We start from the raw sequence: 23396 nt of genomic DNA on the forward strand, positions 1-23396 counted from the left end.
AAAAGGGAAAAGTTGACAGCTATGATCCAGATGCTCTTCGAGGAAACTGATTTTTTAAAAAATCAATTTCAATTGGGGTTTAGGCCTGGTTTTGGCACAGAAACTGCTTTGGTCGCCCTGTATGATGACCTCTGTCAAGAGAGAGAGAGACAAGGGAAACTTGTCCCTGTTAATTCTTCTTGCTCTCTCAGCGGCCTTCGATACCATTGACCATGGTATCCTTCTGGAGCAGCTGTCCGAGTTGTGGGGGGGACGGAACTGCTTTGTGGTGGTTCTGGTCCTACTTGGATGGTCGCTCCCAAAGGGCGATGCTTGGGGAGTGCTTTTCAACCCCATGGAGCATTCAATGTGGAGTTCCTCAGGGCTCAATTTTATTCCCTTCTACATAACATCTCCCCTTCATGGATCACTGTCTTGTCGTGGCGAAGGGGCTTGAATAACTCAGAGAAGCTATGAGCTATGCCGTGCAGGGCTACCAAGGATGGACAGGTCATAGTGGAGAATTTTGACCAAACGTGATCCACCTGGAGCAGGAACTGGCAAGCCACTCCAGTATCCCTGCTAAGAAAACTCCATAGACAAAAGGAGTGCCTGGCGTGCTCTGGTCCGTGGGGTCACGAAGAGTCGGACACAACTAAACGATTAAACAACAACATAACATCTATATGAAACCACTGGGTGGGGTTAGCCGGAGGTTTGGAGTATGTTGTCAGCAATATGCTGATGACACTCAGCTCTATTTCTCCTTTACATCTGCAGGTGAAGTAGTGGAAGTGCTGGACCAGTGTCTTGCCTTGGTAATGGACTGGGTGAGAGCCAACAAACTGAAGCTCAATCCAGATAAGTCTGAGGCACTGTTAGTGGGTGGTTCCCTGGACTAGATGGCTGGGAGGTCACCTGCCCTTGATGGGGTTACACTTCCTCTGAAGGAGCAGGTTTGTCACTCAAGGCTCAGGGGCCCCAGCGGGACAGAGTGCTTTCAGTCAGCTTTGGCTGGCGCCCCAGCTATGCCCCTATCTGGACAGGGATAGTCTAACTACTGTTGTCTACGCTCTGGTAACCAATAGGCTAGATTACTGCAACGCATTATACATAGGGCTGCCTCTGAAGCTTCAGTTGGCACAGAAGTCAGTGGCCAGGTTGCTCACTGGGACAATATGGTTTGAGCATATTACACTGATCCTGACCTGACCGTACTGGCTGCCAATTAACTTCTGGGCCCAAGTCAAAGTGATGGATCTGACCTATAAAGCCTTAAATGGCTCAGAAGCACAATACCTCAAGGATCATCTCTGGCCATACAAACTGACCCAGACTTTTCAGGTGTCAGGTGAAGCCCTTCTTCATGGGCCTCCTCCATGTGAGGTTGGGGGTGTTGTGTATTGAGTCAAAGGATTTTATATCTGTATTATTATTGTCTGTATTTGCATTAGGATAAAGTAACTGCCTTTTGGTTCCAGAGGGTACAGCTACTATTGGTTCATTTAAGCTGCTGTATTTGGATCCTCTGTCTTATTGGTTTCCCCCAAAAAGCAGGACTGTGATTGCCTGATATTGTTCCCTCCAAAATGTACCCTTTCTAGCTAGTTCCCTGTCCCTATAAATGTAGCTCTCCCCTCCTCAGTCTCAGTCTTGTTTGCTTGAATAAATAAGTGTTACTAGAGAACTGTCTCCAGCATATTATGTCAAGAGAGCTGAAATCACAAACCCCACGTCACAACAGGGGGGTGGGGGTGACAACACAAGGACAGGCCTTTTCTGCAGTGGCTCCCTGTTTGTGGAATGCTCTCCCCAGGGAGGTTCATCTGGCACCTTCATTATATATCTTAAGGCGCCAGGCAAAACTGTTCCTCTTCAGCTATTGACTGATCAGGCCTTCGACTGATTAATATTTTACAGCCTTTTAATATGTGCCTATGGAAAGGGGGAGTGTTATTGTTTCACTGTTTTGTTTTGATGATTTACTTGTGTTTTTATCTTGTATTTTATTCTGTGAATTCAATCTTATGTTGAAGGGTGGTATACAAATTAAATTAAAAACATACTCTTGTGTACTGGAATTTGGACACTGGAGGGCGACTGGGATGATCAGAGGTCTGTTAACCCAATGTATGTACAAGCATACAACATATGTTGTAAGCCGCCAAGAGTGGCTGGGGTATAAATAAAATAACAACAGCAACAACAATAATTGCAGTCTTATGGCGAAATGTTGTTCCAAAGTTGCACAAGCGAGCTCTGTGGATGCCACTGTAGCTGATGTTCCCTTGCACATGAAGGGATGCTGTGTCTCTATAGAATCACTTTCCAGCTATAGTATGCTACAACAGCAGCAAGAATACTCATCGCAAAGTATTGGATGACGCAAGATCTACCCACCTTGGAAGAATGGCAGATGAAGGTAATAGACTATATGGGACTGGCAGAAATGACTGGCAGAATCTGAGACCAGGGAAGAGAGACGGCGGAAGAAGATTGGAAAAAATTTAAGGACTATCTTAGGAAACATTGCAAAATTAATGAATGTTAGAAGGATGTTGGTTTCGAAATTATGTGGTTTCCAGCTGTAATGGTTAAGTAAAAAGAAAAGAAAGGCTAAAAATTAAATGAAAAATAAGGGAGAGGATTTGCTGAATTAATAATTAGAAATTGGAATACAGAAAGGGGAGGTATGAGGAAGTCGGGGAAGTAAGTTACAAGAAAATAAGGGATTGAAATTATACTTGTTTTTGTTTGTTTGTATTGTTGTTTTGTTTTGCTTTTATATAATCTTTGAAACTTTAATAAATATTTTTTTTTTAAAAAAAGAATCACTTTCCAGCTATAGCTTTGACTCCCTTCATTGGTCAGTTTTTCTGAAAGTGCTAGAGTCCAATCTGGGGCAGCAATAAGTTATCCCGCTGCTTTGGTCCGTCCCCCCGTAACCCGCTTCTCTAGGGATGGTCTTGGTCCAACTGGTCCCTCCTGCTCTGGGTCAGGGGCGCTATGGGGTGGGAGGAGGGGCCAGGTAAAAGGCACACGACACAGGCAGCTTGGGGAACTGTGGTTTTAATGTAAGTTTGTTTGCCTTTTTAAACATAATTGTCTGTTAGGGTATTTTTAAATGCTGGTTTTAATACATAATTGCGAACCGGAAGTCTCCGCAGTAACCTCTTTAGCCCGCATCCCCTTGGACTGCCTATAGCCGCCGCCACGTAATTCCGGTCAATCTCTCTCTCTCTTTGCCGCATTCCTCCTCCACCATGAAGTCGCGCGGGTAGAGCGGCCCACGCTCCTCAGACTCGTCGCGTCAAGGAAAGGAGGAAAAAGAAGCGTCGGCCGCTCTAGCCCGCGCGGCGGCGGCTCCCTTCTGCGCATAGGACGGCAGAGTGCGCATGCGCAGGGTGCCGTTTGCGTCGCCGCTGCCTCCGCTCTGTCGCTGCAGCCGCCGCCGCTGCTAAGGGGAGAACGAGCGGGACCAGGAGAGTCGGAGGAGCCGCGGGACAGCGGTGAGGGACGGAGGGGCGGGTGGTGGTGGTGGTGAAAGGAGCCCCAGAAGCGACGGGAGAGGAAGGCCTCAGGCCCCGCTGCGTCGGGCCTTGTCGGGTCGGGCCGAGCCTTGGCGGTCTGTGCGGGAGGGGAGGGGCCTCGAGTAAGCCCCGCCCCTCGGGCCTCGCCATTATTCGCCCCTCGTCGCGACCACCCCTGGGCGGTGGGCAAGCGGCGATCTTGGCTCTAGGCCGCGCGGTCTCGCGATGCCAGGGGGAAGTCTCGCGGGACTTGGGCGTGGCTCTGCGGCTCCGCTTCGGGAAGCGGCTGGAACGCAGGAAGCCCAGGCCGCCGCCGTGCCCTGAGTTCCCTGGAAACAAGACTCCGGCCCCCTGGCCCTTCCCTGACTGGCTGGCGGCTGTCGAGGGTTTGGGGCAGGGAGATGGCCAGCCCCACCTGGAGATGCTGCCAGGGATCGAACCCGGGACCTTCGTCATTCGAAGCAGATGTTCGGCTGCTGAGCTGCGGCCCTTCCCAAGTAGGAACAGGGGCAGCCTCTTTTGCGGTGGCCCTTCCTTTTAAAATAAGGCTCTAGTCCTCAAGATTCTGAGGAAGGGGCCGATTTAAACGAGAGGCTTTATTCCGAGTCAGACTGTTGGATCTATCTGGCTCAGTATTGTCATAGCTGTCAACTTTCAGATTTGAAAATAAGGGATCAGCGGCCTCGAAAATAGGGATCAGCAGCCTCACCTGTCCCGGGGACAGTCTACGGGATATCTAACAATCCGGGATAGCGGTGGGAAACGGCGCTGGAATAAGGGGGTTTTCCGGCAAAAAAGGAAAGGTTGAGAGCTATGAGTATTGTCTGCATCATCTGGTATCAGCAACTCTCCAGGGTTTCAGACAAGGAACTCCCCCAGCCCCACAAGGTGTTTGAACTTGGGGCCTTGTGCACGCAAAGCGGATGCTCTTTCACTGCCTGTTACAGCCTTCCTCTCCTTCCTCCGGGGTTTATTCCCATCTCCCTTCATTCCTTGGCTAGCATGGCCAATGGACAAGGAGAAGGAGGAGGAGTATGACTGTGATGGGCGTTGTAGACCAGGAATATCTGGAGGACAGCCAGGTGCCTTACCCTGCTCCTACCTGCCTCAGAAACTTGATCTACTTGTTACTGTGGGATGGGGTGTATTAAATCTGGTGTGCTTTTAGTAATAACCCAGTAATCAAAATTGTGAGAGCGGCGAAGGGAGAAGAGGGTTTTTCCATGGTCTGGCTGTCACTGGAGCCCTCCCCCAGCCCTTAATTTGAGCACCAGCTTAGCACAAAAAATTCTTAAGTTTCAATACAAAAGCTTAAAAACAAGAGTGGGTTTTTAAAAATAAAAATACAACCCTTTAAATATAGTCCTATAAAAAGTTGGTGATTAAATAGTCTGCGAGTTGTGGTCATTGGTGGTAGGGCATATCCATTGCCCTTTGATAAATGTAATTTTAGGGGTGTTTTAAAATTCTATTACAGTCATATCTTGGGCTGAAATAGCTTCGGGTTGAGCGTTTTCGGGTTGCGCTCTGTGGCAACCCAGAAGTAACGGAACGCGTTACTTCCGGGTTTCGCCGCATGCGCAGACGCTCAAAATGACGTCCTGCGCAGAAGCAGTGAATCGCGGCACGTGCAGACGCAGATTGCGTTCGCTTCAGGATGCGAACGGGGCTCCAGAACGGATCCCATTCGCATTCAGAGGTACCACTGTACTTTTGCTAGATTTTTATCCCACCTCAGACAACTATTGCCTTCTATGGTGACTCACATCAATTAAGAGAGAAGCTGAGAAAGAGGCAGGCCATTCTTCCCATCAGACTTAAAACTAGAAAGACTGGCCACGCAAGAGAAAGGGAGTAGAGGGAGGGGGATCGGTTCTTCAAGGCCAGCATATTAATGTGAACTACAGTCAGTAACTTTTTAGTCAACGGCAACCAGGAAAATAGTTTATAATTTTTTAAAAATTTGATAAAGTACATATAGATAAAGAGGGAGAATTCATTTCTAAGTGCTAGAAATTGCAAGTATCTAATGAAGTTGATGGTAGAGTTTGGGGAAAGAATGGAAGTATTTTTGTGTGTGTGGATGTAGTGCTGTTGTTTTCTTCTTGTGAATCATTGCCACCAGCTCTGGTGACATTTAAAAGGCAAGTTCATGGGAGAGAGGTTGCCTGTTGCTTCTCCTGGCTAAAAACCAGCCTGTGTGTTTAGATGCAGCATACCTGATGACTAGATGCAGGAGCCGAGCAGTGAATGGCCATCCTCATGCCCTCCTGATGAACTTTTTGGGGGCTGCTGCAGCTGATAGAATGTTGATATGTCAATCTTACCTGGCAAGGCCGTTTTCCTTTAAAAGATAAAAAAGAGTTGGCTCACAGAACTGTCTGTTATTGGGGCACTCCATCCACTGAGGTGTTCTGTGAAATTCAAGCACATGCATACTTCGGTATGAAGGGATACATATACTTGGGTTTCACAAAGCACTTCTGTAAATGGAATGGAAAATGATCACCTCTGAACTATGTAGAGAACAGTGTTATTGCCATTGCAAATATTGCTAGTCACTTTAGAAATGCATGTAGGAGATAAGTTTTAATTTGTGAATCCCCTTCCACCCCAAATGCTTCAATTTTGAACCCATCTCACCCAAGTAAGAGTTTATTCCTGCACATGAAAACATGTGAAACAGGAATGCTTGAGGCGGCTAGTGAAGAAAGGAAAGGCTAGAAAGACACCAAGAACTAGACCAGAATGGTTTTATTGTATATTTCAAAATAGAAGAATATTTATTCTACTTACACTCCTCCCTTCATACTAAACATGCCAACAGATAAGCACAATCAAACTTCAGAATGGGCAGGTACACAGGAAGGAACCCCTCCTGCAAAAATGCTCCTTTTTGTCATAATTTCCTCCCATCCTCATGCTCAACCTGCATTCCTAGAAAAAAAAATGCAGCAGAATCCAAAAAAGGGGTCAAGCCACAAAAATATTATTATGAGAAGAAATGAAAGGCAAAGCAAGAAAAGAAGCATTGCTATACCGTACTGCTAGACCCATTTCACTTTTGAGAAGCAAGATCACCAAGAAAGGGAAATAGGAAGGTGTTTTTTCCAGCCCTTGTTTAATAAAAAGTTTAAATCATAGGTGATAGAAGTAAAAGATCACAAAGGAAATATTCTAAAAGCGCGGCAAGCTTTCTTAAATACCTCTTGCATCCATTTTCTTAATTTTGAGCTAGATTCATCAGAATGCTGTGGCCTGATTGCTGATGGAGAGCCTCTGGCCGAGAACATGAGACACAATTGTTTAAACAGCTGCACTAGCTGACAATTTACTACTGAGCCAGGTTCAAGGTTCTTGTATTAATTTACAAAGCCCTGAACAGCTTAGGTCCAGGGTACCTCAGGTCTGATTATAGCCCAGCTCAATTTGCAGGATCATCTTTCCTTGGTCTTTCCCCAAGTTGGCAAAGCTTGTTTGACAAGAGTGAGAAACCAAGCTTTTAGTGTCACCTGCCCCATCTTGTGGAACACCCTACCAATAGAGATTTAGTGGGCGTCTTCTATGCCAACTTTTAAATGTCTGCTGAAAACTTTATTATTCCGCCAGGCCTATGCAGGCAATTAAGAGTACATCTCCCACAATGGTTTGTTGATACTTGCTTTTAACCTTTTTTGCTTTTAACTTGTTTTTATTTTTTGTGCTTTCATTGTATGGCTTCAATGTTGTAAACTGCTTTGATATGTTTTGTAAATTAGCAGTATATAATTTTTTTATAAATAATATTACTGAGAAACATTTTATTTTTTGAATGTAGAAACCTCTATAAAATAGCCATGGCAATCATTTAAATTAAAGCAGATTGATTTTCAACTCATTATTAAAGGTTCACCTTTATTAAACAGAAATGGCCAGTAGAGGGAAAGGACACAAGTTGATGGGAAGGCTCAAAGCATTCAGTGAAGTTGCCCAAGGAAACATTCAAAATTTTACTAAATTCTATAGCTAACACTCTGTTCTCTTGGGCTGCCAATGCACATACATAGGAACTCCAATTGTATGTACTTGGGCAGACATTAGATTTCTAAGTTATATTGATAACTAAAGAACCGCCCTTTGTGACCAGCATATCCTCGTTGAGTGGGAAATGAACATTTTTTTGCCATGTGTTCCAATTCAGGCATCCATTTAATATTTGCTCAAGCGTTTATTTTCTGGTAACTTCATAGAGATGACATAATACTAGATAGTGTGGAAAGCGAAACAAGTGCTGTGTTTAAAAGAGACAACTTATTTCACACCCTTTAATAAGTAGAATCGATCTACAAAGTACTACAATTTACACTTGCATTTCATCTTGTTTAGCAAAACACGAAATTGCAGGTTAGGAAGAATTTCAAACTCAGTAATGTACAGGTGTCAAAAGTAGAGATGAGAAGGCCTGGAAAAAACCCCAGAAAAATTGGGGGGGGGGGGAGTGTGGAATATTCAAACTATATCAAACTCCCCCCCCCCATTTTTCCGGAGGAAAACAGCTTTGGGAAAATGGGGGGAAAAACAGACCCCCCCCAAATTTTTCTGTTTTTTCCCCCAGGCCTTCCCATCTCTAGCAACGTATACCATTATGGTGTAACCTCCCATGTTGAGAAATGTGCATGGACTGCAGGGCTGTAAATGAACAATCATTTTGTACCTCTTGAACTGTTGGGAAAGGTGGGATATACATTTGTTCAATCTGTCAATATGCTGTAAATAGTATTGAGAAAATAGCTGGGATAAAAATACTTTAAATCCAGTTTATTTTATTTCATGAGGCTTGGCAGTATCAGTCTGTAATTGCAGGGTTTGTAAGAAATGCTCTCAGAAGCTGGTAGAGGCAGTCACGAAACTGATCTAACCTGCAGTCCTAAAAGCTCTTTGCATAAGCATAACTTCTAAAATAGGATTGCTGGTGAGAAACGAATTCCAAAGTGGCAGCCCCTTTGCACTGCTCATCTTACGGCAATCAGATTGAAAGTATGCCTCTCTTACTGACCTTTCCCATGTATACTTTGTTTATGACTTTTCTAAATGGGTTGGGGATAAATAGGTAGTATTCCTTTAACTAGACAGCTCTTGGTGAAGCTGTTGATTACGTCACAAAGGCCCTTTTAGTGCCACTGAAATGACCGTTCCTGTGTTTCATAGCACACCGGCCTGGTTCTCTTAGAGGTATTTTTAAAACATGGTGTTTAAGATACAGCAAGATTTGGGAGGCTTGTAAAAGGTGGTGAAATGTTGTGGGCCAAGATTGCTGGAGATTGCCGGGATGAGCTTGTTTTGCCGGAGAGGTTGTTCTGGTGTTCATACAGGTGCCTTCCTTGTATGTCTAGATGCATCACTGTAAGCGCTACCGCTCCCCAGAGCAGGAGCCCTACATGAGCCACAGGTGGAAGAGGAGGCGGTCTTGCAGCAGGGAGCAACATGATGGAAGAACACGATACCCAGTTCGCCGGGATCTGTCAAGGAGGTCACGGTCTAGAAGGTGAGCAAGAGATTATCTTGGAACAAGCAGTCATACCCACATGGTGAATGCTTGCTTTGGTACTAAATGGTCCTTCTAAATTGGAATTGTAGATGTCCAGATCCCTTCTAGTCCTGTGTAGCTACCCCTGCAGCTACCACAAGACTCTCTTTGTGCCCTGCAGTGAAATGACAGAAAACAGTGTCTAGTGCAGGTTAATAATAATAATAATAATAATAATAATAATAATAATAAATTTTTATTTATACCCCGCCCTTCCCGGTTCAAAAAACCAGGCTCAGGGTGGCTAACAACAAATTTAAAACACTTAATTGATGCAACAAAAAACAGCATAAAACATGAATAACAATAAATTCAGTATTCAAAAATCAATTTAGGGGGGAAATCCATCCACACAGGTTACACACAGCACTGCACTGGGGTTGCTGCACAGATTCCTGCCCCCCCTCCCAGGGCACCTTTCCCATTTCCTAATCACAGGTTTTTATTTGCCACACAGCCATGACAGAATGCCCTACCAGAGAAGATACAGAGAGAGAGATGACAGCGATGTCTACAGGTTTGAAGAGCGGAGCTCATCTTTTGGAGAAGACTATTACGCTGCGCGCCATTCACGGCACCACCGGAGATCTCGAGACAGAGAGCGCCACCGGACAAGGAAGCACCAGCATCGCTGCCGGAAACGCAGGACCAGGTCTTGTAGCAGTACCTCCTCGGTGAGTATCATCCAAAATGAGATCAGGATTGGTCAGGGCCTAACTAACTTGTAGCTTTTTTCCAGCTTTGAATCATACTGGGTGAGTACTTCTAATCCCCTGTCTTTCTCCTCAATGCAGAGTTATGTTTTTCTTCTGCTTGTGTGATAACTGGTTATATTAGCTGTTCTTAGTCTTGATGATGCAGCTGTGAATAATTTTAGCGTCTGAGACTCATGTGTGTTTCTCAGGATGCATTGGGAGGGAGGGAAGCCAAACATGGCATCAGTGACAATGTGGGGGTGAGGGGGGACGTTTGTGCACATGGCTCAGAATGGCTGTGCCACACCCTTTGTTTTGCACACATGACCCTCTGCTCTCGACTTTCACATCCTGTGTTGCTCAGCGGTTGGGTTCAGGGGCACACAGCAGTCTTGCCTTTGCAGCTGCTTTGGAGAGGCCATTTCTGCCAGCACCCTCTCCTTCCTAGGGCCAGGTCAAGCTGTGTTAGACTAATTTCTCAGGACTTTTAAGTTCACAGACCTTCCTCTCCTAAGATCCTTCATGGGTGAACAGTTCTGGTATAAGATGGTGCCTTCCTCACACGGTAGCGAGTCTGCACAACTTGTGTCACTGCAGCCCACAAGTTGTATATGGCAGCCCAAGAGAGGTTGAATGCACCCCCAAGAGAGGGGACATGAAGAGTACCAGGCAGGTCTCCATATATGGCTGGTGGACTGCATCTGACTTGTTGGGTGGCAGATTGTATTGACTGGGTGGGGGGGGGGAGATTTTTGGGTTGCAGCACATACGCATATCATCTTCCTTTGTTAATATACTGTATTTTTCGCCCTATAGGACGCACTGTCCCATAAGGCGCACCTAGGGGTTTTTTGGGGGGGGGAATAAAGGGGAAAAAATTATTTCCCCCCCAGGCACGGGGGTGGGGCAGGGGAAGCCCGAGCTTCCCCAGCCCCCAGAACAGGCAATTCTCCGCAAGCCGTGGGAGCCCCGCATTGGGCTCCCACGCTTTGCGGAGAGCTGCGCAAAGTCTGGAGAGCGAGAGGGGTCAGTGCGCACCGACCCCTCTCGCTCTCCAGGCTTCAGCGAAAGCCTGCATTCGCCCCATAGGACGCACACACATTTCCCCTTCATTTTTGGAGGGGGAAAAGTGCGTCCTATAGGGCGAAAAATACGGTAATTTTTTTGTTAGAATTCCCAAGCAGCTCACAGACCTTGCCCATTCACTCACCCCAACCCCAAAGAAAAAAGTTGAAAGAAACCCGAGAGGAATGAGCCTTGAAGCACACACCCAGTTTTGCACACACAGACCTGTCAGTGCTCTAATCAATGTGTAATTTTATGCACATTGATGTAATATGAGTTCTGTTGTTGGTCTGGAACACACTACAATCTCTTCTATTCCTCTGTTTTTCAGTTAAGCTTGCTTATGTTGTAAAGCTGAGGTTAATCTGATTTAACCCCACTCTTTCCCCCTCATTCCTGCTCTTGGAATTTATCCCTAAGTTATGTTTGTACAGTGCTAAGGGTATGGATTTTGGTTGGCGTGGCTTAAACTGTTTCAATATTGTACACCTTCTTTTAGGGTCTTGTCTCAACTTCTCTCCATTTCAGACAGTCTCTTTTAGGATTTGTATGTGGTTTGTTCTACAGTGGAAGGGAATGGGAGAGGAAAAGAAGTGCAGGCCTGGAGTCTGTAACCTATTTTTGCAACTCAGCCTTGGGAGACTGCAATTCATTGCATTTTGAAAGGTTAAAAGTGGAGTGTGGGGGGGGGGATCAGGGATTGGAATAATTCTTCACGGTAGTGGATCCCTTCAGGTTACTTGACTTGTTCTCCCCCACCTTCCCCACTTCAGTAGAAGTGAGTAGCAATGCCGGGTTGATTTTGCACCCCCTCCTTCTCTTTGAGAAACGAGGTGTTTTCCTGGGGGTTGGGGGGTGGTCCTAGTTGGATTTTGATGCTTCGCACAATGCTTGTCAGCAGCACAAGACATACTTGATTCTGAATCAGGACACAGCCACTGCTTCTAGAGTTCTTCTAGCCTTGATTCCAGCTCAGAAGTGAAAGCAAACCGATCTGGCACAGGTCAGGCTTGCAAGCACAAAGAAGGGTCAGATCTGTAGTGGTTTCTTTCAGGCAGCGACATCCAAATCCGATCATGCTGGAATCAGAGGGACTTTACAGAAACTGGCAGGCAGGGAGAGAGGCTTCATGGGAGGAAGAGGAGGAGGCGGCCTGGGGTGGGGAAGGGAGCTGCTTAGACTTCTGCTGACCCAACTGCCTTTGGGCTGCCTGTCGTCCCAGATGCTGGTGGAGAAGCTACTGTCCTTGAGTCCTCCTCTCTGCGCTGCTTGCTGTGTCTTTCCCTGGTGGTTAAGAAGGGATGGTAATTCTCTGTGGGAGGAGGGTGCCCAGGGGCTGGAGCATCCCAGCCGCTGCTCCCCACACGAGGACCGCGTGGTTCTGCTGCTGCTGCGAGGCTCCTGCGCCTGCCTGCCTGCCTTCCATAGCTAATCAGAGTTTCTTTACATACCTGTAGCTGTTTTTTAAACTTTTGTTTTGAAGTCGGTTTGTGTCTTGACGTGTCCCTTGCAATATCCCTATCGTTATATATGCTGTGTGCCTTATGAAATGCTGGGATCTGGAAAATCCAACCACCGACGCATCGTCGTCTCTCCACCTCTGAATGACAACTCAATCTGCCAATCGGAACTGCCCGCTGTGTGCGATTGGTCGGATGGCGTTTCGGGGGGCGGTGTGTGCAGAGAAGCCAACAGAGCAATAAGCGCAGCAGGAGCGTGGAAGATGACAAAGAAGGTCACCTGGTGTGCAGGATCGGCGATTGGCTCCATGAGCGATGTACAGCCACCTTTCGTAAAACTTTACCTCTCTACTTTCTATCCCCATGTTAGACGAGATCGCTCTCAGTGTACGGGAGGGGTCTCTAGTGTTTATTGCTTATAAATGGACTGAACAGTAAATACTTGAAACAGGAAGTAGACAATTGTGTGTTAAAGAGTGTAGCAGTGAGAGCCTTTCTTGAGACTTGAATGCTGTGAAATTGCAGGACCTCACACACTTATTAAGTCTCCAGGGCTCACATCTGCTTTTGTTTTCTCTCCTAGATGAAATTGTGGGGAGCCTGGGCGAAGGCACATTTGGCAAAGTTGTGGAGTGTGTGGACCATGCCAGGTAAGCTATCCGGTAGCTGGGGCTCTTGTGTCAAGGAATATTGGGGCTTATTGGTTTGGTTTGAGGCTAAAAGAGGATTGTGGTCCTGAGCTCCAGAACTTGAGAGAAGTAGGTGTGGGGTAGATTACTATCTTTCCAGATAAGAATTGTGGGTAGTGAACCTATTTAAATTAATGAACATGACAAAATTAGGTTCATAAATTTCAGTGGCTCTACTGTGAATAAAACTTAGTTGAATTACCACCTGGTGGGGGTAGAGAATATCTGGGTTGGTTCCCACTCCCTTTGTGCATTGTTTCTGCACTGCTTTTAATTCCTGCCTAATGGTTATCCTAATTAAAACAACAAACAGAGCCAAAGAGTAACATTAAAACAGCGGATCAGCAGAATATGTTATAACCAACCCTAGACAAGCAAGACAATAACACAAACAGTATGTAAAAGTTCCGAGCAAAAAAGTTTTTTCCCTTGACCTGTCTTGTGGCAGGTCAGTGGCTGCAAGTGGCATGAGGACCTGGACAATAATCCATTCTCATTCCATCTGCAAGTGCTTCCCTGCCATGAAAAGAGTGTGCCTAGGTTGGTATGAAATATGTTCCCTGGCTCAATTAAGCTCTATAGGCTTGGCTGTACCAGATGTGACCCTATTGGATTGGATCCAGACTGAGTTAATTGAACTGAATGCCCAATGAAATCAGTAGGACTGATGGCTAACCTGTTTCATTGATTTTAGTGGGAACTGAGTTCAGCTCACTTAGTCTGGATCCAAACCATGAGTAATGAGCAGGAGAGAAAGTTAAAGCCTGGGTCCTTCTTTCAAACTGTAGTCACATCCAGGACCTTTACTAGAGAATACAATGATGAATGCTTTACTTCTTTAATCTTTGGCTCTATGGGGAGCAATTACAAAGAAGGGGTTGGGGTTGATTCCTCTCCCTTCAGGATTTTGTTCTGTGACAAAGAGTTAGGCTTGAATTCCGTTGCAGAGATCTCTGCTGTCGTTCCTTGCGTCTCATTACTCCATTTTTTTCCCCTGCCTGCCTCCCCTTCTGTAGAGGCAAGTCTCTGGTAGCTCTGAAAATTATTCGAAATGTTGGCAAATACCGTGAAGCGGCCAGACTAGAAATTAACGTCCTAAAGAAAATTAAAGAAAAAGACAAAGAAAATAAACAGTAAGTTTTGCCATTGGGATTGGGTTGAGGTTGGCTACTGCTTTTCTAAAGGAAGGGTCAAGGGGTGAACTGCAGTGGAAGCAGAGGATCACCACCTTCCCTCTCCCCTCAGGAATAGTTGGCAACTAGAACTGGTTAGTGCAGTTCTGTGAATTGCTTTGAAACATAGATATTTAACTGCCTGGGTTAGGGCTTGGTGCTTATGCATCCGGGGGGCGGGGGGGGGGGGAAGTCACAGGATGAACATTCAGTTTTGGAGGAACGTACGTAGTCATTGTCTAGTCCAACTCCTGCTCAATGCAAGATCTGTAGTACAGGATGCAACCAGCTCATGCCTGACACATGCCCACCCAAGCGTCTGATTAGCATCTCCCACAAAGGAGAGCCCTCCACCTCTCAGGGCAGCCTGTTCCACTGTCTATGAGCTGTCGCTCTTAAGTGGTTTCTTCTCATGTTCAGCCAAACCTCCTTCCCTGCAGTTTCCACCCACTAGTTCTAGTTTTGTCCCCTTGCTTGCTCTATCTTCTGCATGGCAGCCCTTTATATATTTGAAAATAGCTATCCTGTCTCCCCTTAAACCTCCCCAGCTTCTTCCACCATTCTTCGTAGGACAGGGCTGGGGAAGCCTTCAGTCCTCCCCATGTTGTTCAGTCCCATCAGCGCCCCGCCCCCTGCATGGCCAGTGGTCAGGGATGGTAAGGGTTGTACTTCAATGTTAGCCAGAGGGCCACAGCTTCCCCCCACACTCTCATAGGGCTTGGATTCAAGACTCCCTCAACATCCTGACTGCCCTCCTCTGGACAGGCTCTAATTTCTCATTAAAATATGCCTGGAACTGGAGACTGTCTTCCAGGTGTGTGGCCTGACCAGTGCAGAATATATTGGAACTGTAGCCACGGGGCAGGCATTCATCTGAACACGTGTTAAGTGAAACTTGAGGACTGACCTCATATTTCATCTTACTGGTTTCAGCCCAGTGTTCCAGCCTGGCAAGATACTTTTGAATCTCAAGCCTGTTTGCTGGTGATGATAGCTGACCCTCCCAGCTTCATGCCATTGCAAATTTAATCAGCATTCCCTCTACATCTTCAAGTCATATTTAAAATTTTTGAACAGGATGGATCCCATGCTGGCTTCTTGTAATCAGTGCATATTTTTTTAGACCCTCACAGACCAGCTTTTGGGATTTTGCCTAGTTTCAGCATTAGGCTGGCCACCTCTTTTGAAGATGGCAACAACATTTGCCCATTTCCAGTCTTCAGAAACTGGCCTGCTCTTTAAGAATTCTCAAAAGAATTATCGGCAAGCACCTTCGGGATGTGACCCTGGAGACTTGAATTCATTTGAAGTAGCTAAATGTTCTCTTATCTCCTTACTTATCCTGAGCTGCTTGTGCCTCCTCGTATCATTTGTTCTAACATTCCCACTGCAGGAGAAGACCGAGGCGGAACAGAAGCTGAGTGGCTCTGCCTTAACTCTGTCACCAATTAACATCTCACTGTCTGCTCTCAAGCAGCAAATTTTCTTTTTCTTCTTGCTCTGAATGTAGCCAAAAAGCCCTTTTAAAAATGTTATTAGCATCCATTGTAGATCTCAGGCGATGCTGGGCTTTAGCCTTTCTGAAACCATGCTACTACATGCTACTGTATCACTTTCGTCATTGCTTATATTTCCAATTGTCAAGCGAAGCGTGTCCTTTTATAATCTCAGATAATGAGAAGGCTCCTTGTGCAGCCACACGGGCTTCTCTAGATGTCTCCCATTTTTCTTTCTCATTGGAATCGTTTGCTGTTGTACCGTCAGTATTTCAGTTTTTTAAATGCCCCATGCCTCTTGGAGCTCCTCCCTCCTTTAGAATTTCTAGCCATGGATTTTAGAATTCCCACCCAATTTCTTTCTTTGGTTTTTGAAATCTGCTACGCTCAATTTTTACATCCTTTGCCATCACAAATTCCAAGATGCTATGGTCATCTTCTCCTCAAGGTTCCTGCTGCTTTCACTCCATCAACCAGTTCTCCCTTGTGGGTTACGATAAAGTCCAGAATTATAATACCCTTGTTCCTTTCCTTGCCTTCTGAAAGAGGCTATTGTTGGCAGGGCATGGCAAGGATATATTGGACATTCCATTATTAGCAGAGTTAGACTTCCAGGGGGTGCCAGAATAGTTGGAATCCCCCATTATTGCTATTGTTCACTTATGTGACCATTTTGTAATGTGTTTAAAGAAGCCATCACCCATATCTTCTGCTCAGCTGAGAGGTCTGTAGTATACTGCCACAACAATGTCATTTTTGTTTCTCTCTCTATCCTTACCCAGATGCTTTCAACAGGGCTTCCACTCTCAGACTCATGGATTTTCAAGCAGGTGCAAACATTAACATTCTCTGTTATACATCTGTTATGTACATCTTTACCCTCCTTTAAGAGAAGGAAGAATCCCCCGATACCTGTGTTCCCTGCACCCCCATTTCCCCCAGGCCTGCCACTCACACTGAGGGGGCCGCTGGCTGTGCTGTTGTGTGTTGGGCCCTGCTGGGTGAAGGGTGGCCTGAGGATGGAATTTTAAAGGCAACTCCAAATGATTCTAGAACAGGATGGGACAGGCAATCATCTATGTGGCCCCCAAGTCTAGCCTCAGCGAGGGAAGGGAACGGGCAGTGTGACCTCAAGAGCCACAATTACAGCTACGGTGTGTTTTTTCTCTCCACTGGCCCAGCCTGTGTGTCCTGATGTCGGATTGGTTCAACTTCCATGGTCACATGTGCATTGCTTTTGAACTCCTGGGCAAGAACACATTTGAATTCTTGAAGGAGAATAACTTCCAGCCATACCCTCTCTCCCACATCCGACACATGGCCTACCAGCTGTGCCATGCCTTGAAGTGTAAGTATGGCATGTGCTCTGCTTGCTTGGGAAAGGGGGGGGGGAGCCTGTTCGAAAGTTTCTTCGCTTCCACCTTAATGCTGTTTCAATATCTTGAAGTTGGGAGGGCAATATAAACTTGAAGGCAAAGTTTATATTGCCTTCCCGCAACCTTTTATGAGCATTTATTTAAATCATTTATATACCCATATAAATCACTGGAACATTCGGGTCTGCAGAATCTTGATTCTATACTTCTATTTAGTCCTATTTAACATCTGTTGAGATAGGCTTTGCTTGAGAGCCAAAGTGTATAGCAGGAATGTAAGGCCTCTTAAAACCTCTTTTTCTCTCTCCCATTTTTCTGTAGTTCTTCATGACAACCAGCTAACTCACACTGACCTCAAACCTGAAAACATACTGTTTGTAAACTCAGAATTTGATACCTTGTACAACGAGAAAAAGGTGGGTTACACCTAAGAGCATAGAAGTTGCAGAATAGTCTGCCCTTTTTGAATGAAAGATAGGGGAGGAGTATTGGGAAGTGGCTGAGGAACGGGTGGCAAGGATCACATTCAGCATCTCAGATCACCCAGAAATTGGAGAATGGGATGGGTTACACCCTCCAGCTTCTGAAATCTGGGCTCCTTGGCACACGGTGCGTTGGCTTTTTTGAACGTACACCACCAAGTCTGTAGACTTACAATTCCTTCGTTTTTGAAAGGAAAGGCCCACTGAAGGCTGTAGGGCCTTCTGTCTGGAACTCTCCACCTTTTCAAAGGCAGCTCAGTAACCATGGGTGTGTCTTCTGCATTACAGAGCTGCGAGGAAAAGTCTGTCAGAAACACGTGCATCCGTGTAGCGGACTTTGGGAGTGCCACGTTTGATCATGAGCATCACACCACTATTGTGGCCACTCGGCATTATCGCCCACCAGAAGTGATCTTGGGTGAGTTGGCATTAACTGCTATGGCACTTGGGAGTCAAGTGTAGCAGTTCAAAAAACGATGGGTGAGTGCTCAGTTTGCAAAATGGGTTGCTTTGCATAAGCAAGAGGAGGAATCTACGTGTCAGAGGGGCTTGTGGGGAGGAGTATGCCTGAAATGAAAAGGAGGGAAGCAACTGGGCATCAAGGTTCAAAAGGGGGCAACATATTTCAGAGCAAATAGTTGCGTTTTAGCTTGCTTGGGTGAGCTAGCCCTGTAAGGGGGGTGTCTGTACCTTCACTACATCAGTTTGCACACACTTTGTGGCCTGCAGATGAACTGGAGATTCTAGACTGCTGCCTCTGATTAAGGAACTCAGTCTCTGTTTATTCCCCCAAATGAGGGTCTCTCCATGTGACCCATTCAAGAGGGCAAGTGTGACTTCATCACATTTAAATAATCTTGATGAGTGGGGAGTAAACTTGAAGGGGTTAAGAGGCAAGTGCTAATTTAGATGTTGCTAATCCCCACTTCAATATCACTATAGATTAACCCGTGACCTCTTGGTAAGGGCTTGCATCACTTTCACCCCTAAGTGATTTTGCACAAAAGCATTCCCTTTATCAACTCTACAGAAATGGGAGGGCACTTAACAACAAAAATGGCAACTTTAAGATCATTTTGATTTAACCATGATGACATTTGATGGGTGGAGGGAACGTAGTCCTCCTCAGTCCTTTTTAAACCCACTGACATTCTCACAAAGTGGCCAAAGAATAAATATTTGGGGGGGGTCTTTCTCCCCCCCTACAATTGCATTCACCCTTTAGTCACACTTGCTGTTACTGAACAGTAGGGGTCACAGTCCCCAAGATGTGCAGAGGGCATAGTAGCCAGAGCATATCTACACAGTCTGCATACAATGCAGGAGTATGCGCAGAGACCGCCTGCCACATCCTGAACATGCAGGCTGACCCGCATTGCCCTCTTCCGCTGAACATGCACATCAGCATGTGAATTCCCACCCACTGTCAATTTGCAGTTCTTTCCAAACTCTGTTGTGGCTCACCTTGTGTAAGGCAGAGCAGCAGCTCCTTTCTTTTATGGAGCTGAAGGATGGCATCATTACTCGTCCAACCCTTTTCCGCTAATGGGCAGGAAGGGGGAGATTGCATAAGGAGGAATGTGCTACCATCTACTTTCACTGAGCTCAGCAGATATCCCAATTGCAGTGGCTTTTTTCCTGGTGGTTTTTTCCTTTGGTAGTTTCCCTCAGCCCCCTTTTAAAGGGCAAACCACTGAAAGGTTTTCCTTGGCTGCTGAGCAGAAAAGCCCTACTTAGCAACTGAAGAACAAAATGGCGGCATTTGGGTACAGAGTAGAATGGCAGTCTTCATTCTGTATTCTCCTTTGCAGAGCTGGGTTGGTCACAGCCGTGTGACGTCTGGAGCATCGGCTGCATCCTCTTTGAGTACTACCGTGGATTCACACTCTTTCAGGTACAGGAATTGCTGTACTCCTTTTTGGACCAATTCAGCATAGTGGTTTGCTTTCTGCTGAATAACCTGCTGCGTACTTCCCAGTACAATATTGTTTATTGGTTTTTGCTCAGTGGAAAGAGCTTTGCGGAGAGCAGAATAAAATCATTGAATCTTCCCAAAAAGCTGGCCTGGCTACACCAAGGGATAGAGATGGCACCACAGTGTCCAGTATTTGTTGAAAGGGAGGACCCCACCAGGATGCAGGCCCTATGGTGTTTTTTATAACAGCCAAGAGGTTTTACTTGAATGGCTACAGTTCCTTGCTCCGCCTGCCAGGTTTTCCTGCAGTTCGGCTCCTGCTTTGCAACCTAGAGATCTAGTTGTGCTCTTGAAGACATTAACCAGCATGTTTTCCCCTTCTGTTTAAGGGGCCTTTGTTTGTTCTTTTCCTGGAGAAATCACTATCACAAATGGGCATTTTAGGCATTAAAAAGGTAAAGGTACCCCTGCCCGTACGGGCCAGTCTTGACAGACTCTAGGGTTGTGCGCTCATCTCACTCTAGAGGCCAGCGCTGTCCGCAGACACTTCCGGGTCACGTGGCCAGCGTGACGAAGCTGCTCCGGCGAACCGGCACCAGAGCAGCACACAGAAACGCCGTTTACCTTCCCGCTATAAAGCGGTACCTATTTATCTACTTGCACTTAAGAGTGCTTTCGAACTGCTTGGTGGGCAGGCGCTGGGACCGAACGACGGGAGCTCACCCCGCCGCGGGGATTCGAACCGCCGACCATACGATTGGCAAGTCCTAGGCGCTGAGGTTTTACCCACAGCGCCACCTGCGTCCCTGATTTTAGGCATTAGCATGCTAGTTACTTCAAAACCCCAAGGCTGGGGTTGTTGGAGAGACCAGTGGGCCCGATCACCTCTCCCAGTTTCCTGGAAATGCTGCCATACATTTCACTCCTTATGGAGTGACCATTTCCCAAGAGGTATATAAGATGAGCCCTGCTGAACCAGACCGAAGGCATGCCTAGTCCAGTATCCTGTCTCCCACACCAGCCAGCCAGATGCCTGGAAGGGCTGTAGCTCTTGAGTTGCATGTGAAAAGTCCCAGGTTTCATCCCCAGCATCTCCAGATAGGGATTGAAAAGATTCCTGCTTGAAGCCCCATACCTGCCCTGCTAAGTTCAGCATATATTTTTCTCTCTACAGACTCATGAGAATAGAGAGCATCTTGTGATGATGGAGAAGATCCTTGGCCCAATCCCACAGCATATGATCCGCAAAACACGGTAGGAATGCTTGGTTTTGACTGGTAAATAGGTGGTCCCCAAATTAGAGAGAGGCACTTTGGGCAAATAAACCAGGTCAGTGAGATTTGGCAATTTAATATTGACTCTCCTATGTTTTATGCTCTCAAAAAAATTACACGAGGCAGCAAAGCCTGTAGATGGCATGTTTAGATGTGCAACTCAAGTGCTCTGTACATTTTTAGAGGCAGTGTATGGATTTATTCAACTGCTAGGGGGGAAGATGCCATTTCTTTTGCCCAACTCAGCCCAGTACATGTGTTCAATTTGAGCTCTCTCTCCTCACCCAGGAAACAAAAGTATTTTCACAAGGGAAGTCTGGTATGGGATGAGAACACCTCTGATGGGAGGTACGTCCAGGAAAACTGCAAACCATTGCAGGTAAGAACCACTTGATCTGCTCTGGTCAGAATGCATTAAGCAGTTCTTTATGAAAATACTTGTTTGTAACTGAGCACCTGAAAGCTAAATTGCTTGCTTCTCAGCAAGGCCTTTGAAACAGGAAGCCAAGCCCATTAGAAACACCATCTTCTGAATATACTGGACCTTTCTTTTATCTGCTTCCATCTTTTCTGCTTGTGGGGATGCAGAGTTGGAATAATTATGTTCCACTCTCCCCATCCCATTTTTTCTGCACCACACCTTTCCACATACCAGGTAGGAGCTTTTCATGGGGACGACACTCCACTTTTGTGGCTGCTCTGTCAACTGAGCTCCTGGTCTCATATTTTGTGGAAAGAGCTTTATTTACTTTCCCCCAAAACTCTTAAGCCTTACCACTTTTTGATGCAGTTATATAGCCTGTGTAATTCTGCTTGTATTGATAAGTGAAGCAAAAAACATGCAAGCCAGCCCATGCTGTCCGTAAGCAGTTGTCCCACGCTAAAGAAGAGTTTTGTCTTCTGGGGGGTTGCAGGATAGCTCTTCACAAGTCTACCACAGCACCCTGTTGGCTGATAATGCTGGGCAGATTTTGTGAAGGTGTCCTTGCATGGAGAAATTAGTCAACCCATCCCTAAAAGGAGCTACTAGTGGTGACTGATGATAAACTGTTTGTCCCTTTTTTGAGAAACCCCAAATGCTTTGACTTTCCTAAATTGTGTGTATTGATCGATTGGCAGGTGCTTCTTTGCACACCTGTTTCTCTTAGCCAAGATGGAGAGCCAAGGTATGTCGCCATAGCCAGAGCCCTTGGAACTGCATTAACAATGAAAGCTGAGCTCCTCTGGCATTGTGTGCTTCAGTCAGCCATCATGCAGGTGCAGCCCTGCTGGTACAGGACTACACTGGGTAGTCTTAGGACTACTTGGGACACTTCTGTGTTGCCTGCTACTCTGCCACTACTAGTTTTACAGTAAAAGTCCTGGGAGAAAGACTTACTAAACTCCCTATTATTTAGACCTTACACCAAAATAATAGAGCTTGGCACTATTGTAATCACATAACTTGATTTCCTTTAATACTCCAGGGCAATACTAAACAGGTTCTCTCCATTTGTTGTTTTTTAGTTGTGTCCGACTTCATGACCCTGTGCTCTGGTTCTCTCCATATCAGGTCTAATTCCTCCCCTGCTTATTCCTTTTTCTAGACGTACATGCTGCACGATTCTGCAGAGCACATGCAGCTGTTCAGTCTGATGAGGCAAATGTTAGCGTTTGATCCTGCCCAGCGGATCACGTTTGGCGAAGCTCTGCTCCACCCGTTCTTCGCTGGCTTATCTGCAGAGGAAAGGCGGCTTAGTTGCCGAGATTCAAACCGGGACCTGAGCAGATGACAGATGGGGATCATGGAGATTCCTGCAGGATGTGTACATACTCCAAGACTGGCCTGACATTTATTGTGGAGACTCCAGAGACCCTTCTGTAGCAGTGTTGGTGCAATGTCAGGTGGACCCTGGGCCTGGGTGGGTGGGAGACAGCAACCCAAAAGCACAGATTTGTCTCATATATTTATATGTTGTAAAGTTCAAATAAAGTGTTTCATATTGTTTGATAATTTACTTGTATGACTGTGTCCAGCTATTTTTGCTCCCTGCCCTACTGAATTTTTCTGTTAACAATAAAATAGTGGTTTTATAGCTTGCCACCAATCTCTGCTGGGCGTTTCCAAAGTAGTTTCTTCCTTGCTGTGCTATCAGACATCTTTTCTTTACAAGAAACCTGCATGGAGGAGGGAAAGAGGATGGAGGTTTGTTCCCTCCGCCCCCAATTGCTTCCTTCATATTGTGTGGGTAATGCAATCTTAGCTATTGCCTGCATTTTGTCACAGGTATGTGCTTGTTCAGTTCACTTCAAAGTTTTGGAGGAGCTTAAATCGGGCAGTTGTTTGGAAGGCTTTATGACCTGATTTATGCCTGCAAAAATGCACCTCAGGCCATCTAGCAGGCTGTCCTGCCATTTTGGTAAATCAGAGATGGATATAGGGCAGATAAGTGGCTTGATCAATTCTAATAGTAAAGCTTTGGTCAGTGTAGGTTCTCAGTGGTTGTAATAAACATCTGTTTTTCTCCTAGAGGTACAGAATTCTTCTTTAAAATGTTTTAGCATGAATGGAAGGTTCTTGGAAGAGTGAATCTGCATTTTCCAGTATAACTGTAGTTGGGAGTTTTTAGGAAATAAAATTAGCGAAATCATTTAAATATTGAAGTGAATTCTATTTTTTCTCAAGTACACTGAGATAATAATTATGCCTTTAAGTCA

The 23396-nt window shown here is 45.9% G+C and overlaps 2 protein-coding genes across 4 annotated transcripts in view; both read left to right on the top strand.

The window, feature by feature from the left end:
* Positions 1-23396, top strand: part of LOC309377959 (synaptotagmin-5-like) — a 175933-nt gene that overhangs the window by 47900 nt on the left and 104637 nt on the right. The window lies entirely within an intron of this gene.
* Positions 3334-23338, top strand: CLK3 (CDC like kinase 3). Of its 3 annotated transcripts, none has more exons than XM_081925856.1 (14): positions 3334-3488; positions 8882-9033; positions 9533-9749; positions 12519-12612; positions 12879-12945; positions 14001-14117; positions 16435-16482; positions 16834-17000; positions 17350-17444; positions 17799-17928; positions 19322-19404; positions 20600-20679; positions 20988-21078; positions 22286-23338. In XM_081925856.1, exons 2-14 carry the CDS (start codon positions 8882-8884, stop codon positions 22469-22471), a joined length of 1527 nt encoding a protein of 508 aa, XP_081781982.1. In that variant the 5' UTR covers positions 3334-3488; the 3' UTR covers positions 22472-23338. The 3 variants fall into 3 exon arrangements, with proteins under 3 accessions (XP_081781982.1, XP_081781981.1, XP_081781980.1); XM_081925854.1 differs by lacking the exon at positions 3334-3488 and adding an exon at positions 3859-4006; XM_081925855.1 differs by lacking the exons at positions 3334-3488; positions 16435-16482 and adding an exon at positions 3857-4006.

Source organism: Podarcis melisellensis, assembly GCF_964234715.1.
Source record: "Podarcis melisellensis genome assembly, chromosome: 9".
In the NCBI taxonomy this organism is placed as follows: Eukaryota; Metazoa; Chordata; class Lepidosauria; order Squamata; family Lacertidae; genus Podarcis; species Podarcis melisellensis.

What these genes read in the sequence shown, in the direction of transcription:
- CLK3 (XM_081925854.1), top strand. Translation starts at nt 3,911, where the DNA reads ATGGCCAGCCCCACCTGGAGATGCTGCCAGGGATCGAACCCGGGACCT. An exon ending in CTTGTAGCAGTACCTCCTCG is followed by an intron (nt 9,750 to 12,518) that starts GTGAGTATCATC and finishes CGGTGTGTGCAG; the next exon opens with AGAAGCCAACAGAGCAATAA. An exon ending in AAAACTGCAAACCATTGCAG is followed by an intron (nt 21,079 to 22,285) that starts GTAAGAACCACT and finishes TCCTTTTTCTAG; the next exon opens with ACGTACATGCTGCACGATTC.